At 39.5% G+C, this 16150-nt stretch overlaps 1 protein-coding gene across 2 annotated transcripts in view; it reads left to right on the top strand.

Moving 5' to 3' along the window:
• LOC127620710 (anthrax toxin receptor 1-like) overlaps positions 1-16150 on the top strand; it is an 85110-nt gene that overhangs the window by 45660 nt on the left and 23300 nt on the right. For both annotated transcript variants that reach the window (XM_052093907.1, XM_052093906.1), the window contains exons 16-18: positions 2068-2163; positions 6421-6588; positions 11868-11948. In XM_052093907.1, the coding sequence (XP_051949867.1) occupies positions 2068-2163; positions 6421-6588; positions 11868-11948 (345 nt within the window). The remainder of the gene's footprint in view (positions 1-2067; positions 2164-6420; positions 6589-11867; positions 11949-16150) is intronic.

Here is a 16150-nt window from a genome sequence, read left to right as displayed (position 1 = left end):
AAGAAAGTCATACATATCTAAGATGGCATGAGGGTGAGTAAATTCTAAGATAATAAAAGAAATTGGGGGAAACTATCCCTTTAAAATCTGAAGTGTGCAATTTCTGTGCCACTAGCGTCGCCAAACAGAATCGCCAGTACTCGCAAACAGACAGAGCGATGTTTTAGATAGCACCACAGGTCAACAGTGTATACACGTTCAGGGAAATCAACCTACAAATGGAATACTTAAAGTTATATAGTCACTGTGTTTTAAGTTGGGATAGTAGAAAGTGTTTTAACATAAAAATACACACTTAAGCTGCTTATAAAATCCATTGATTATATACTGTAAGAAGAATTTTTTTTTTTTGCCAGGACGTGATTTCATCTATCAGGAATTGACTGGGTCATGAAAAGTTGTCAACATTTGACAAGTGGTTGGAGTGCAGGGGCTGAAATCATAAAAAAAAAATATTTAGAATAACATGTGCTGATGAATCATTCACAATAAGATAACGAATTTCCATTAAGAAAATAAATAGTCAATTTTAATTTAATGTTGTCTAAAAATGCTGTCAGAATGTCAGCCTGCTGTTAAACTCTGCTGTGCTAAAATGAATTAGCTCAGTCTGGCCTTATTGGAGACCTGTAATATGATAGATTATTTTTAAAAAATCTGTCATTATTGATGTTACTTGTGTAAGCCCTTAGGAATCTCATATGTTGAATGGCTGTGGATAGGAGGAATTTTCCTAAAGAGTCTGTCAGGGTTAAACCTCCACTTTAATCAAGTTATTACACTAAAATTTTGTGATGTAAAAAAATATGATGGAGAATGAAGTGGGCGGTCAAACTGAATTATGAAGTGAGGAGACAACTGTTAAACTCTTTGATTAAAGATGAATGCTTTGAAAAAAGATTGCGAGAGGTTTCAGTTCCATCACCTAGACTGATTGCTAAAGCTGTAAAAATAATATCATAACCCATGTGAGCCAAGTTGGGACTTATTTAATGGATCAGACAAAGTGAGGAAGGGTGTGAGCATGGCTCGTGCTTTTCTGAAGCTTATAAATGAAAAATAATGTTTTAAAAGATTGAGTCACACCTCATTTAGGAAAACACTACTATGCCATTTGAATGTGACGCAGAAGATATGTTCTTGGAACTAAAGAAAAAACATCTTAATAATGATTTTAAAAAAACATTTTTTAAACAAGATCTCAATGTTAACCTTTAAACTCAATTGACCCGCTGCCATTTATTTTGTTGCCACAATATCACAGTTCAAAAGATTTTCAAAATTTGCAGTCCAGCAGGAAAAACATGCTAAATAAATAATTATAAAAATATGTAATTGACTATTGGTGATAAAATATCATTGCAAAGGGGAGAATCTCAGATTTCTAATGGCACTTAGATTGAGCGGCTAGTCCACTTACAGGCCGAGATATTGAAAAAAACAAGGGGGGTGGTGCATGAACTAAAAATTAGACTGAATGTCTATGGAAAGGCACATCTTTGAAGGCTAAAATGCGGTAGCACACCACTTGCATTTCAGATCACTCCGAAGCAAAGACTGGATACATTAAATAGTTTGAATGGGATGCACAGTGTTTTCAAAACAAAGCTCAGTATTGGTGACACTCAACAAATACCATTAAATAAAATAAGCTATTAACATCACCACACAATTATTAACCTATAACAATGACAAAAACAGCACAAATTAATTCTACAAAGCTCAAAAAAACAATTATTTAATCATGCTGCAATGCATGCTGGGAGATGGGAAATCTTTGTTTTTACAGTCAACTTTGTTAAGTGAGTTGAAATGGCAAATATGATTGTTAATCCAATTAAGTACAAGTTAATTGAATCAAAACTCTACAAGTTAATTTGGCATTATATTTGAGTTGTCAACTCAAAAATGCTAGTCGATACAACTAAAACTTAAAATCAGTCATTTCACCTTTCCTGCCTATTAGACCAGAGTATTTTTGTCTTATTTTCTTATTTTCAGTTGAGAGCCACTGAGGGTCCCTTGGTCGCACTTTCATTGCCTTACAACTGTTGTTTGTTTTATAAGGATGATGAAGAAGATGGAGCCCCAAAAAAGAAGTGGCCTACAGTCGATGCCTCCTACTATGGGGGTAGAGGAGTCGGGGGCATTAAAAGAATGGAGGTAAACAGCAGTTTTATCACTCTCAAGAGAATGAACATCATTCACTCAATTAGCACATATTCAGTCACTCAACAGATGCTTTTCATCCAAAAGAAGAGGGTTACCTATTTCCCTAGAGGAACCGTAGGGTGACTTTAAGTCTCTTGCTACTTTAAGTCTCAGTAAATCATCGGTTTTGCCTTCTTCTTGAAATTAGACCTCAGCTGGGTTTCCCGAAGCGGTAAATTGAACGTTATTAGTACTTAATCTCTTAGGCATGTTTCCCAAAAGCGTTGTTATGTAAGTAGTTCTTAAAAACGTTCGTAATTAACAAGACCATCTTAAGTCAATTAAGTGCAACTTCAACATATCTTTGTCTCATCTGTCACCGTTTATCAAAGACAATGAGACTTTCAATAAATTGTATTGATATATTTTGATTATTGGAAAGCCATAGTAATCCATTTCAGAGGATCAAAATAAGTGTTGAAAAAAATCTAATTTAAATCAATAGGCAGTCTAAATTTACATGACACATTATACACTATACGTTATTTTAGCCTTCATTGAGAAGCATAATTTAATAGCAGTAGAAACAATATGTTCGTGTTAAACACATTTTTTTAAAAGACATGTGACAAATGTGACTATTCAGTTTAAAACTTAAATAAATATGTCTTAATAAATAATGAAAATATGGTTAACAGAGGAGATTAGAGTGCAATGAGTGATTCTCTCTTTCTCACTCTCTCTCCTCCTCCTCTTCTTTCTTCCTCCAATGGCTGATTCAAATCGGCTCGCCAATAGTCTTTTTTTTTACAAGGCAGTGACAAATTGCATGTTGCGTAATTGCAGTTTAAAGGCTACAAGTAAACAGTACCTTGAACCCTAACCAGATTATCTGTTAATATTAAGATAAATCTGTGAGTAGTTAAATAATTATGTCTGTCATTTTAATCCTGTTCTGTGTGCATTTGTTCAGTTTCCAGCCAAAGTAACAAAACCTTAGGATACGCGAGAGCCCCCTATTATTCACATTGCGCGCATTCACGTTACATGCATTTATTGTGTCACTTTCATTAATCTCTATAATTGAGCATAATTACATCTGAAACTCTGTCTTACTATCATTATTTCTTTAATTAATTTCTGGAATAGTTAATAAGTTTCGGCGCCTCTACTAGGTTACAAACAACTTCAGTGTTTGTTAATATTTTCACATTATTTTCATTTTAAGAAGACAAACTCCTGGACATACTGGCCAAAGTGATCAGCACATTTGGACCGGACAGCTCCCATAAGGAAGCACTTAAGTTCAACTTTATAATGAGTGATCTACATGATGGTTTGGGAAACAGGTGTTACTCCATCGTAAGAAAATGATCAACATTAGTTAAGATGATCGTTACAGCTTAAGTTGCAACATTATCGGGAAACCCAGCCCTCTGTTGTTCGCATAACCAGCCAAGAGACTTCACCATTGGCTTCCATTACCACAGAATGACGAAAACACATGTTTTAATTGAAGTCAGCATTGTTGCTGAAAGTGATTAAAAAGGACACAACAGTGGAGAACAGCAAATAAAAATGGGAAAGTATTTTTTTATTTGTTTTGGCAAATGCATTGATTCACATATACAACATGTTTGAAATAAACAATCCACGCTACATTATGCAAACAAAGGCTGTCTCATTTAAGTCATATAAATGATACACAAATTCTGGCACTAACAATGGACTTGATCGTTAATGCTGTTGATCTTATTTTTAATGTGAATGAAAACAAATGAAATAAAATAAAAACTAACATTAGATTGAAAAATCGTAAACAAAATTTGAAGCTCAATTTTTTTCATTTTATACTTTTTTCTAAAATGCTTTTACTGTATATACATAGTTTTTGATGTTTGACTGTGTAGTACATTTTAAATCCTTACAACTCACCTTCATCTAATACTTAAAATGTTCCTTTCCATGCATTTTAGACCTAAATCAACCAATAAACAAAATCTGTTTTCAAAACAAGGATTTGTCTTAATGCATTTACACATACGCTCGTCCCCTGAGAATGACAAGTTTACAAGACTGTATAGAAGACATCTCCAGAAAGTGAACATAGTGAGCAGCAGATGTAATACACTCGCAAGTGTATTTATCTATTTATTTGTGTCTCACAAGATGACAAAGAACACCCACTACATGACACGCCCACTCCAAGTAACGCCCCCTTGGGTCATAAAGCGATTCTATTGGTTAAAATAACTTTTAAAATCCTATGCAATCACTGTTTGATTTCTGTTGTCCTAACTGTGTATATTTGACAAAAAAGCTTTTAAATTATGTCATATCATATTATAAAAAATTAAGATCTTATGGTGACAAAAAAAAAAGATATATTTTCTCCAGTTTGCTCACAAGCTAACCGGTTAGCCCATTAGCTGAGGCATGCTAGCTTTTTCTCCTCTTCATTTTCATCACATTTCTCCTCACTGTCGCAACCTACTGTTACAGCTGTGTGATTGTATTCAAAATAACTTTTAAGTCGCTGTATATTTAACCATTTTAAAAGGTTGGGTGTATGGTTGCTGTGGGAATCAAATAAATAACAAACACAGTGACATCTAACTGTTGCAAGACTTCAGCATTTCACTGGTTATATGAAGTGGACGTAACTTCTAGTAGGTGTGCCTTGTTGTGGCCATGTCTTGAAGAGGACATGTCTAGTATTAGACTTACAGAATGCAGACAGACCCTTCTCTTGCTCCATGGTTTTTACAATGCATTCTGGGAAATTTCTAGTGAATATTTCAGCAAATTGGAAATATTGGAAGTTAATTGGAAGAAATGTATGCTTCCTGTATACTTTCCTACCAGTTAACAAATGCCACGTACACCCCAGGTGTGTTAGTTAAATGTATGTTAGTGAATGTTCCAAAAATTTGTAAAAAGGGCGAGTGTGCACACTCATTCACAACTATCATGATCCATGCCCATTAAAACGCCTTTAAGTCTTAAATGAGAATAGGAAGCTTTTAACATCTACAAAAGAAGAAAAGAAAAAAAATCTGGTTTCAACTTAAAAAAGTAGATGTGCTGCCCAACTATTTTAAGTTGTCAACTTAAGAGGGATAGTTTTTTAAAACAATATTTAATCAATATAACTTGTCAAATGAGCATAATGTCTTTTTAAGTAATCTTGACTTTCTTAGCCCAACCAATTTATTCAAATTATATAGCAGATCAGTTACTTGTATTATCATTTAATATTACTGATGATAGTCAAGAGTAGTTAGGGCTACTTTGTCAGAAGAAAAATAAACTGCCATTTGTTGGTAAATGGTCACTTGATGATCAGAGATCAACAATGGATCCTTCTATCATGTTCAGGCTTAAGTTTGTCAAGGAGCCACGCATGGGCCTCAACACTTTGCACACACCATCAATAGTTTTTCAAGTTCAATAACTTATCGCAAGTTTAACCAACATAAACTTGGATAGTTGAGTTATCTCAACACGATCAGTCCAGGGCAGTTATTCTAACTCTACATTTTAAATAGGGGGTACATTTTGTTAGTACCAACTAACATTATTAAAAAATAATAATAATAATTTTACATTTGTGAATGATAACAATGGGGCAGCTCTTGAAATAGCTAACTCCCTAGAGAGACACACCCAAAATAAATAATACCAGTGTAAGAATTGTAATTATCTCAGAAAATAAACTGTCAATGGTAACAAATACTTCTGTTTGGGAAAACAACATAAAATATGCACTACTTTATTTTCTTTATTAATTTTAGCGTTTTTGTAGCAAAAAAGTGCTGCCAAATATACAGTGGTGTCTAAAAGTCTGGGATTTATTTGCATGTAATCCTGAAAAATAATTTGTAAATTAGTGAACATAACAGTTATGATGTAAAATGTAGAAAAATAGTAAAGAGTCTGCACTATTTTAGGTCCTATATAAGCAAATCTGTAACATTTGCGAACTCCTTTGTACAAAAGGTCTGATCTTGCTTCTATTGAATCACACATATTGAAGCTCTTTGAAACATTCTCAAATAATTTAAGTTGGCGTGATCATCAGGTTTTGCACAAACTACTGTATATGCCAGCTCGAGTTCATGCTGACATACCATACCAAATATTCCAATGATTACAAGCTGTAACATTTGTAATAAAAACATGTGTTTAATTATAAATCAATGCAAAATAACATTTTCACGACATTTGGACTTCACTGTATTAAACATGTTTAAACATTCCTCATTTCAGGTGCGCTGGGGTGAGAAAGGTTCGACTGAGGAGGGTGCTAAACTGGAAAAGGCGAAGAATGCGAGGGTAAAGATGCCCGAACAAGAGTTTGAAGATCTGCCAACTCGAATCTTGAATAATGGCATGCGGAAACCTCCAGGTCCTCGTAAATGGTACTCACCAATTAAGGTGAGAAGAACAATACACTCTCTGGGCACAGGATACATGTACCGAAACTCAAATGTAGTGTTTAAGAAATAATTCCATTTATATACTTTTTAGTACTTTGGTAATATTTGTCAAGGTTTCTTGCACTAAAAATGTCAAAATGTATGGGTGAATAGTGAAAATTGCATTTGGCTCTGTGAGACTATGGGAACATAGTGCTTAACCACAATGGCATGAATAGAATAAGATTGTGTAACATTATCATGGCTCTTGGATGAGAATTCTGCTGACAGTTGTACATGAGTAACCCCCCTACCAAGCACTTCTCCTCCAGAATGAATTTGTCTATACAGATATGACTTGAGATGTCAGTTTATGCTTGTAATCAAGGGTCTATGAAGCATAGATGGAGTGAAGTATACTGAATGTGTCATTTGTACACTGGCAGAGAATCAGCTCATTGGTTCATGTGGGACATCTACAGATGGAAATTTGTAATATAGAGCAGAAACTTGACCTCCAAGAGACTTGGGCTGCCGAGTCAGCACTTTAATTACACGGAAAAATAGGTTTCCCTCATTTCACCCCATCCCCGCTCACTCACTCTCATAGTTCTCCTCTCTCTGCTGTCTAAGATTTGGGAGCGCTGCCAAATCTGTCTTTTTTACTTAGCGTATGTGCTTTTGTTCTAAGTCTTTTCTTTTGGTTTTCTCTTTTGTTTAAGTCTTCTCTTTTATTTGCTCATCTCTTTGTCTCTTTCATCTGCCTGTTTTATTTTTATTTAGAATATGTAAGACTACATTAAAAGGATAGATCTCCCAAAAATTGACTCACCCTCACACTATACCAGATGTTTATAACTTTCTTCTGCTGAACACAAATTCATGTTTTTTAATGAGAAAATGTGGATTCACACTAAACTTGTTATTGGGAACAATGAGCCAGAAAGGCCCCATGTTGGGTGTTGAGTTTAGATGACAAATACAGGAAATATCTTTATTAATATAAATGGAAGTGGAGCATAGTTCTAGCGGGAAGACCAGCAGGTGCACATCATCACATCATTAGCTGGGTAACTCCAAGCCAATCGCATGTAAGCCAATGCTTTATAAGTCTGCTCACAATCTATCACATTGCTGTTTCAGTGTGCTAACACTGCAACTAGACGCGTTTCAACCTCTCCATCTCTGGAAGCCCGCCTTCCCTTTCCAACGACGTCGTCACTTCATCTCAAGCATCAAACCCATGGGGAGTAAACAACGTGAATCCTGCAAAATCATCGGCTCAGGCAGCAGCCGGCTTCCATGAGAAATAAGTCATTTTCATATCCATCAAATGCATTCAGATCTAGTCACAGGTCTAGACCTTCCGTTGCCATGCTACCTGTTCATCACAAAGTTGCAACGCTGCCTGTTCAAAATAACGCATTCACACCAACATCAAAAGCCAGTATTTCATGTCAACAGCGCATTCACTCTCATAGTATGGCAGGCAATCGCGCAATCTCATGAGGGCAACTCGATCAAGGTTCATTCACTTGTCATTCACAGTCTGCATGCACGAGCGTTCCCCATCGGGGAATTAAGATAATTATTCAGGCATATCATCATGTACAGTCAACGCTTATCATACGGGCTCTCATTACTTCATTCAGTAAGATTCCCCCATTTTGCGGCCGCCTTCGCCCAAATCACGTAACGGGTGCGTTCCAGTCCAATTTATCATCCCTATGCCCTACTCACTAGGAAGACCGAGCCCATGTTGTGAGCATTCCGAGGGAGCATGGATCACAGTTTCACCTGTTGATGTGCGCCCCCTCTTCCCGAGCACAAACCATGCAAATTACATACCCAACTTAAATGGCTGTATCTACTGGCTCCCCTGGAGTATGGACACAGTTGTGGTATCTTTTGAAAGAAGACACTTTGGGCTTCACTTCTCAAGTTTCAGAATTAATATATGTTGTTATTTTAATGCAAAAAACTACAATCTCAAAAAAACAAAGTTTTGGACTTTGAGATGGGCTCATTCTGTTTAGAAGACTTCATATATAAGATAATCTACAGTTTTACAACAGGAATGCTGCTCAGATTGCATAGTCTGTCGAAGAACGACGATGATGTGTAATTCTTCCAGGTGAGATCTCGTGTAAACAATGGAGAACATATCAAGATTTATAATTACGTACAAGTACTACTGGACGTTAGAATGAACTCTGTCACGGACAATTGACCCAAGCAGGCTGAACTGGATTCATCTGGCGATCGCGATTTCATAATAAGGTATGAAGTCCCGTTTTTGATATTGCATGTTGTCATCCGCACTTCTGGCACAAATAAACAAATTGCTGTTTCTGGAGGACTGCTATCATGCAACAGAGATCGGATATCAACGTCGAACACTTAGACCTTCGAAAAGACGTATAAACCGTTTACATTAATCGCATATCCATGCATGCATATATCAGAATGCAAATATATTAAACGTAAGCAGAGTGACGTCACTCCCGAGTGCAAACAAATACGTATCAATGGGTTAATATAGCCTTCACCAAGACTTGTGAAAGAATTTACTTTGTTCAGTACAACATTCGATGAGGTTCCCAGAGCGCCTCCAAGGGCGCATTTACGCGATCCATAAAACACAGCATTTTATTACTCCAGACGTACTTCCATGTTCTCATCGCTAGCACCACTGTTGCGGCGCGAGTAAATGCCGGAATTCAGCCATACATGTTTAGGCGTGCGTATATCTGGTCTCTGGAATATGTCAGAGACAATGGTAACTTGGCACATCAGCCGTCGAATCAGCTATCAAGCACATTCGGAAGGAGATTTGCAAATATTCACAAAATATAAAGTGCGATACTGCATCTTCAGGTCGTAAAGGTGGGACATGAACAGCCGGAACTGATCCATGTTCGAGAATCACATTCTTGAAGATCCCGATTCACATCAACACACATTCAAAAAACATTCAAGATGATTTGCACAAACATGCACACATTTTTGTATGTTTTGGGGCACACCTCCTTCAAAAACTGTCCACTGCATCTTCAGGGCTCTATGCCAGGAGTACATGAAGACTCTTATGTTCCTTTGACAGCTAAAAACTAAACTCTCATGAAGCTGAGACATTATTCTTCTCACCGTATTTGCTCCAGCTCGAGGAATACGAGAGAGCGAGTAAGAGAGAGCGAGCGAGAAAAAAAAAACCTCACAATGAGCCACGTCTCTAGAATTCTAGACATCACACATATTCTCTAACCATGCAAGCTTCCCCCCTAAAGAAACATGACAGGATCAGGTCTATTTTCATGTCGTTCCCTGGTCAGTTTGGGTCTCCTAATGCAATCTCCAGCCCTATCAGGCCACCTCAATTTTGCCATGCTTATTATTCCTCAAGGCTACTCCGCCGTTTTTCCACCTCCTCACACTAGCTCATTCCATAGACATCCTCTCCTACCCACCAATCGATGATGGCTGGCGAGAATCTCCAGATGACACGCCCCTATTTCTCGGACATGGCTCCCTCCATAGGATTCAGGGGTTGCCGTCTAGGACCATGGTTCACAGGGGAATGGCCAGAATTATACTTTCTTCAATATAGCTTCCTACGCTCCAGACGCTTTCTTCGTAAGTAATCCCATTGCAAATGTTCTCGATCTACAATCCCAGTCTCAGCGGAGGGAAGAAAGAAATGACACCGAGACCCTAACTTCAAATCCTTCCTCGCCATTCGTACAGCACTTCATCATTCGGTCCAGCAAACAACCTTCCCCTCTACCCTCCAATGAAATAGTTCTCTACCCTATATGGGGTAAAATATATGTTCGAGTTCAGAAATAGGAAATACATTCCCAGAAACACTGCAGCCTCGTTCTGCGATGACACAGCAAGCTACATCTACAAAAGAAGTTTAAAATAGGCCTTTCTTATTCCACACCCATCATCACGGCCAGCGTCATATGGGTTCCCTCCAGAAACTCAAACGCATTGTAGTCATGTGACAATTCCACAGTCGTTACTACAATCAATAAAGTCTGGCCCTCCTCGAACCATTATGTCCCATATGAGACGTCTGACATGGCAGAGCATTTCCTGTAACTTCATCATCCCAGCCAGACACATTCCCGGGTTTTTCAACGTAGTCTCTGACCCCCTCCCTCGCTTCGCAGGAGTTCCACAGACCAGCTCGACGGGCACCCTTCGAGGTATACTGGAATCTACAATGAAGATGCTCGGCTGCTGCTCTCCCCAATCATACCTGAAATAGTCAACTTGACCCAAATCATCAAACAAGCTCAACACCCCATCAGCCATAAGTTCTCATTCATATCTGGTGGTGGTTGGTAGCTATTCCCCAGCTCATCCTTACCTACACAATGATTCAGTTCAAGCAAGCACATAACCAGGAAATGCACAGGGATGAAATCAAACTCGGGGAAAAAAAAAACTGCTTTCCCATCGCAAAGGCTTCACACAACCACACCAGAGGTATTGCAAATTTCACTTCAAATTCTGATGCTCGCATCTCTTAATTCCTCCCCCAGAATGAACACCCAACACAAGACCTGGTTCGTACCAAACTGGATCATCTCTTTTGGGGATAGTATACTACTTTCTCTCTTTTTGGGGGTAGGCTCCTCGCCCCAACCTCCTATCTTCGGCAGGACATGACAGTTCCGGGTACAAATACCTCGGACTGCCTGACGGGGTCTACGCCAAAGACAGAGACATCACCTCCAGTTTTACATCTATCAAATAAATGGCATCTCAAACTACACTCAAGCCTGCGTGTCTTCCCGATAGAAATGGAAGTGGAGCGTAGTTCTAGCGGGAAGACCAGCAGGTGTGCATCATCACATCATTAGCTGGGTAACTCCTAGTCAATCGCACGTAAGCCAATGCTTTATAAGTCTGCTCACAATCTATCACATTGCTGTTTCGGTGTGCTAACACTGCAACCTCCACCTCCCCACCACCACCAGTTGAGCCCTGTCCCGCAGGGGGGTAGGGTACATCTATCAAATAAATGGCATCTCAAACTTCACTCAAGCCTGCGTGTATTCCCGATAGAACACACTTTCCCAGAGTTCAGTGAATTATCGATGTAATGAACTAACTGAGGGGAACTGTTCTGAACCATTTTTGACACTACTGGTGTCAAGGTGATTTTAATGGATTTTTAATGTTTTGCTTTATACAGTACATTTATAATTATGGCTTAAGTGTCAAAATTCTGTTTTGGACCACTGTAAACTTAATTTGTATGAATTGCGTGTGTGTACTTATCCACAGGGGAAACTGGATGCATTGTGGGTACTTCTGAAGAAAGGCTACGACAGAGTGTCCATCATGCGACCACAACCAGGAGACAAGGTAACGAATGTAAAATCTAGTTTTATTGTTGAACCCTTTAAGCTCTGAAGGGGTTTTTAAAGATTTCCTGTTTCAGTGGTATGCACAAAATTAAAGGCTTATAACTTGACAAAAAACAAACAAAGAGGGTCAATTGTTGGTATCATTTTAAAGAATATTTTGCAATAACTTTGCAAAAAAGCCTAATAAACTTCTAAAAAATCACAAAAAAATTTGAGCCAAAAAAGTAAAAAAAAATCTTGTTTTTCTGATTTTACATTATATATCTCAGGGTGTAAATAATTTAGTTCCGAAAAACTGTTTGGTTTTTTTTCCCAATCAATGGCTGTGGGTCAGGTGGTAGAGCAGGCGACTGTCAATCGCAGGGTTGGTGGTTCGCGACTCAACATGCCTTGGGCAAGACACTGAACCCCAGGTTGCTCCCAATGGCAGGCTAGCGCCTTGTATGGTGTTTGAGTGTGAGTCTGAATTTGTGTGTGAATAGGTGATTGGGACACAGTGTAAAGCACTTTGGTGACCTCTAAGGTTAAAAAAACGTGCTATATAAGTGCAGACCATTTACCATTTATCCTAGTATCCAAAAACTTCTCCAAATGTCCAAAAGCCTCTCAAAGATATAAAACATAATAGTTGTACATAAGAACTAATTGAACATGCAAATACAGCAATGACTAAAGGTATGCTCTTTCTCCAAAGCATGCAAGCATGAGTAACCAAATCTCATTCTGTGTCATGTACTTGGTGCCATCTCCTGGTGGCCATATGTAAATACAGTGAACGATCCTCTCTGCCCGTATTTGGATGACCTTTAGTTGCAATGATCTGAATATTAATATTAGTTTGGTGTTCCATGGTGCTAGACAACGTACTGATCCAGCAAAACTTTCAATGTACTGATCCATCTGATCCAGTAAAAGCTAACATACTTAGCTATTACTATTATATTTTCGTCTGTGATTAAAACAATTAGGCTGGTTGTATTCTACTTTTTAAGAGCTTTCCAATCAGTTTGATGTTTTTAACGATGACAATAATTTGTACAGTGCAAAATTTTCAAAACGGAACACTTCTGGTCTGTCTGCAAATTTCAAAGCACTTGTTCAGTTTTGGACATAATGCCTACATACATTGAAAAGTACAGCTTTTAAGCTTTGAAATGATACATTTCTTCTATTTGTCAAGACTGTTATTAATTTTTTTTATCACAAATGTTTTTCGGCAGTCTAATCCAAGCTTAAAGTGTTAAAGGTATTGTAAGCAATTTCAGTCATTTTGCTAATGTCAACGACATGCCCCCTCTCCAAAACCAGGCCCTTTTTAAACATCAAAGGACGTCTCCATCCATTAATTAATCCTTATCTATTCATTAGAAAGCAATTTCTATTTCAATAAATTTTTCACAGTCCAACACAGTCATCTGCTAAGTCCCTCTTAAAAACTGTCAGTCACGTCAATACCACTTGACTTCACTAAAGTGTGAGAAAATGGATAAATGGATAAATATAATAGATTTAGACAATGCAGATCTTAAGCATTATCTTTGGATAGGGAAAAATCTTGAACTAGGAAGAAACTGCAGGAAAAATTACCAATTAAACTGTTAAAATTGAACAGTCTTGCTTTGGAGTAATGGAGAAATATAGCACTAGACTGTTTTTATGGTGCTTTTTGGACCTTGACAGCTCTTGTCACCATTCACTTGTGAAATAATGCAGCATGGACTGTCTGCTAAATAACTCCTTTTGTGGTCCATGGAGAAAACAACATTTAATATTTTAAACATGAGGGAGAGTAGAGAACTAAATAAGTGTGCAAATTTACGCTACGTAATGTTTACTTAAACAAGGCCAACACAACCAAAAAATATAATGAATGTCAACAATAAATGTTGAGGTCAGACACAGGGACACATGAATAGACTTGGCTTCCTCTCAGCAATACATATATGCTTTCAGTCCCTGCTTCTTTCATACATTTCTTAATCCTCAAATGAACTGAGAATAACAACAGACCAAGAATAAAATCCCACCTGCTGCATGCTGGTCTCTTGCATCAAGCAAATAAACAGAGGAAATGCATATCATATATCTCAAATGGCAATGAGATGTGCATGAAATTTGGGGTGGACTAAAGAACTATTGTGTTTCTTACTTATGCAAAAGATGATTTGACTCTAAAGTTGAAGGCCACTGAGGACATGACCTCATCTAAGAATAGTAGGGGTTGCACTGACGACTTTACTTGTTGATTAGTTCTGCCACTAGTCAAAGCATTGGGTTGACAAGTCGTGGATCATGTGAGTCCAGTTGCACTTGTTCTGTTTAGTGACCAATATGATCATACGGGGAAATCGTATCGGTTACCTAACGTAACCTCGGTTCTCTCTAGATGAGGGAACGAGTATTGCGTAAGCTAGCTTACGCTACGGGAAAGATTAATCTTTTCTGAGATATTGAAGCCAAAAAATGATCCTTAATTTTTGTATCCATTGTCAACGCAGTGCGGCAGCTGCAGACCTTGAGCGGGCTAGCTAGCGAGCTCATAGGTTGCTCTGCGGCAACTGCTGCAGCCTATAGACGAGCTTGGGCGAACTCGCATCCAATGAGAGGCGTCCGCGCGCTCACTGCATCGAAGCCTGCCAAAATGGGCGTGACTTGAGTGCATATAAGCGTAGTTCGTAGGCTGGAACCCTGGTTTTCATTGACTGAAGCGAAAAGTCGCTCGTGGCGCGAGCACGGCCGGTTACGCAATACTCGTTCCCTCATCTAGAGAGAACCGAGGTTACGTTAGGTAACCGATACGTTCTCTTACGAGAGGTTCTCTCGTATTGCGTAAGCTAGCTTACGCTACAGGAACCCATTGTCAACGCCGTGCGCGCCAAGCATCCACTGTATGAGCCCCAGGGAATTAAGGGGGGACCCGGGGGAGCCCTTATGAGTGGGGAAATAATATTTGGCCGGCAAGAATGTGGGTCATTGATTGTGTAATACATAAGCACATAGTGGGAAGGGAACGACAGAGCGGCGGTGCCGGTCTGTGTGGAATGTGTCCCATCAGTGCAGCTCACCAGGGGAGCTGTAGCGTATTAAACCGCTAGTAGTTTTGCCTGCAGTTTTGCACTTCCATATTGTAAAATCTGACAAAGGTGGAGGGGGAAGTCCATCCCGCTGCCACACATATGTCGTGAATGGAAATCCCGCTGGACCATGCCCACGAGGATGCCATGCCTCTAGTGGAGTGAGCCCTAATGCCCAACGGGCATGGCAGGTCTTTTGACGCGTATGCAGCAGCAATAGCGTCCACTATCCATCTAGATAGTGTCTGTTTCAAGGCGGCGAGACCTTTGGTGCGCCCTCCGAATGAAACGAAAAGCTGCTCAGAGCGTCTGAAAGCGGCAGAGCGCGCAGTATACAATCTCAGTGCTCTGACCGGGCAAAGGAGATTGTCGTCGCGTTCGCTGGCAGCGCCGATAGGGAAATGACCTGTGCTCTGAAAGGAGTACCGATCACCTTGGGAACATAGCCGTGTCTAGGCTTTAAAATGACCCTGAAGTCACTTGGTCCAAACTCAAGACACGCAGCGCTGACAGACAGCGCGTGAAGGTCTCCCACACGTTTGACTGATGACAGGGCAGTCAGAAAAATGGTTTTGAGTGAAAGGTATTTCAAATCCACGGATTGAAGTGGTTCGAAAGGGGGGGCTTTCATAGTTTCGAGAACTATAGAAAGATCCCAGATAGGAACCAATGGGGGGCGCGGGGGGGTTCATCCTTCTAGCTCCCCTGAGGAAGTGGATGACCAGCTCGTTTTTACCCCATGACTGGCCGTGCAGGGGTTCAGCGAATGCCGCAACGGCCGCCACATACACTTTGAGCGTGGATGGGGATCTGCCCTTATCCAGCAGCTCTTGTAGAAATACGAGCAGCGACGACACCCCACATGTCCGCGGGTCCAGGTCTCTGTCGGTGCACCACTTTGAGAACACAGACCATTTTGACGCATAGAGTCTTCTCGTGGAAGGGGCTCTAGCGTGTATGATGGTGTTTATTACTCCTTCTGGCAGAGCGACGGGTAGTCGTTGATCACCCACACATGCAGCGCCCAGCGCTCTGGGTGGGGATGCCAGATTGTGCCGCGAGCTTGAGAGAGATCTGCTCTCACTGGGATGGGCCACGGCGCTGTCAGTGACAGCTGCGTAAGCTC

This window comes from Xyrauchen texanus, chromosome 27 (genome assembly GCF_025860055.1).
Source record: "Xyrauchen texanus isolate HMW12.3.18 chromosome 27, RBS_HiC_50CHRs, whole genome shotgun sequence".
Classification (NCBI taxonomy): Eukaryota; Metazoa; Chordata; class Actinopteri; order Cypriniformes; family Catostomidae; genus Xyrauchen; species Xyrauchen texanus.
Note: the sequence above shows the minus strand (reverse complement) of the source record. Positions and strands in the feature narration are given on the sequence as shown.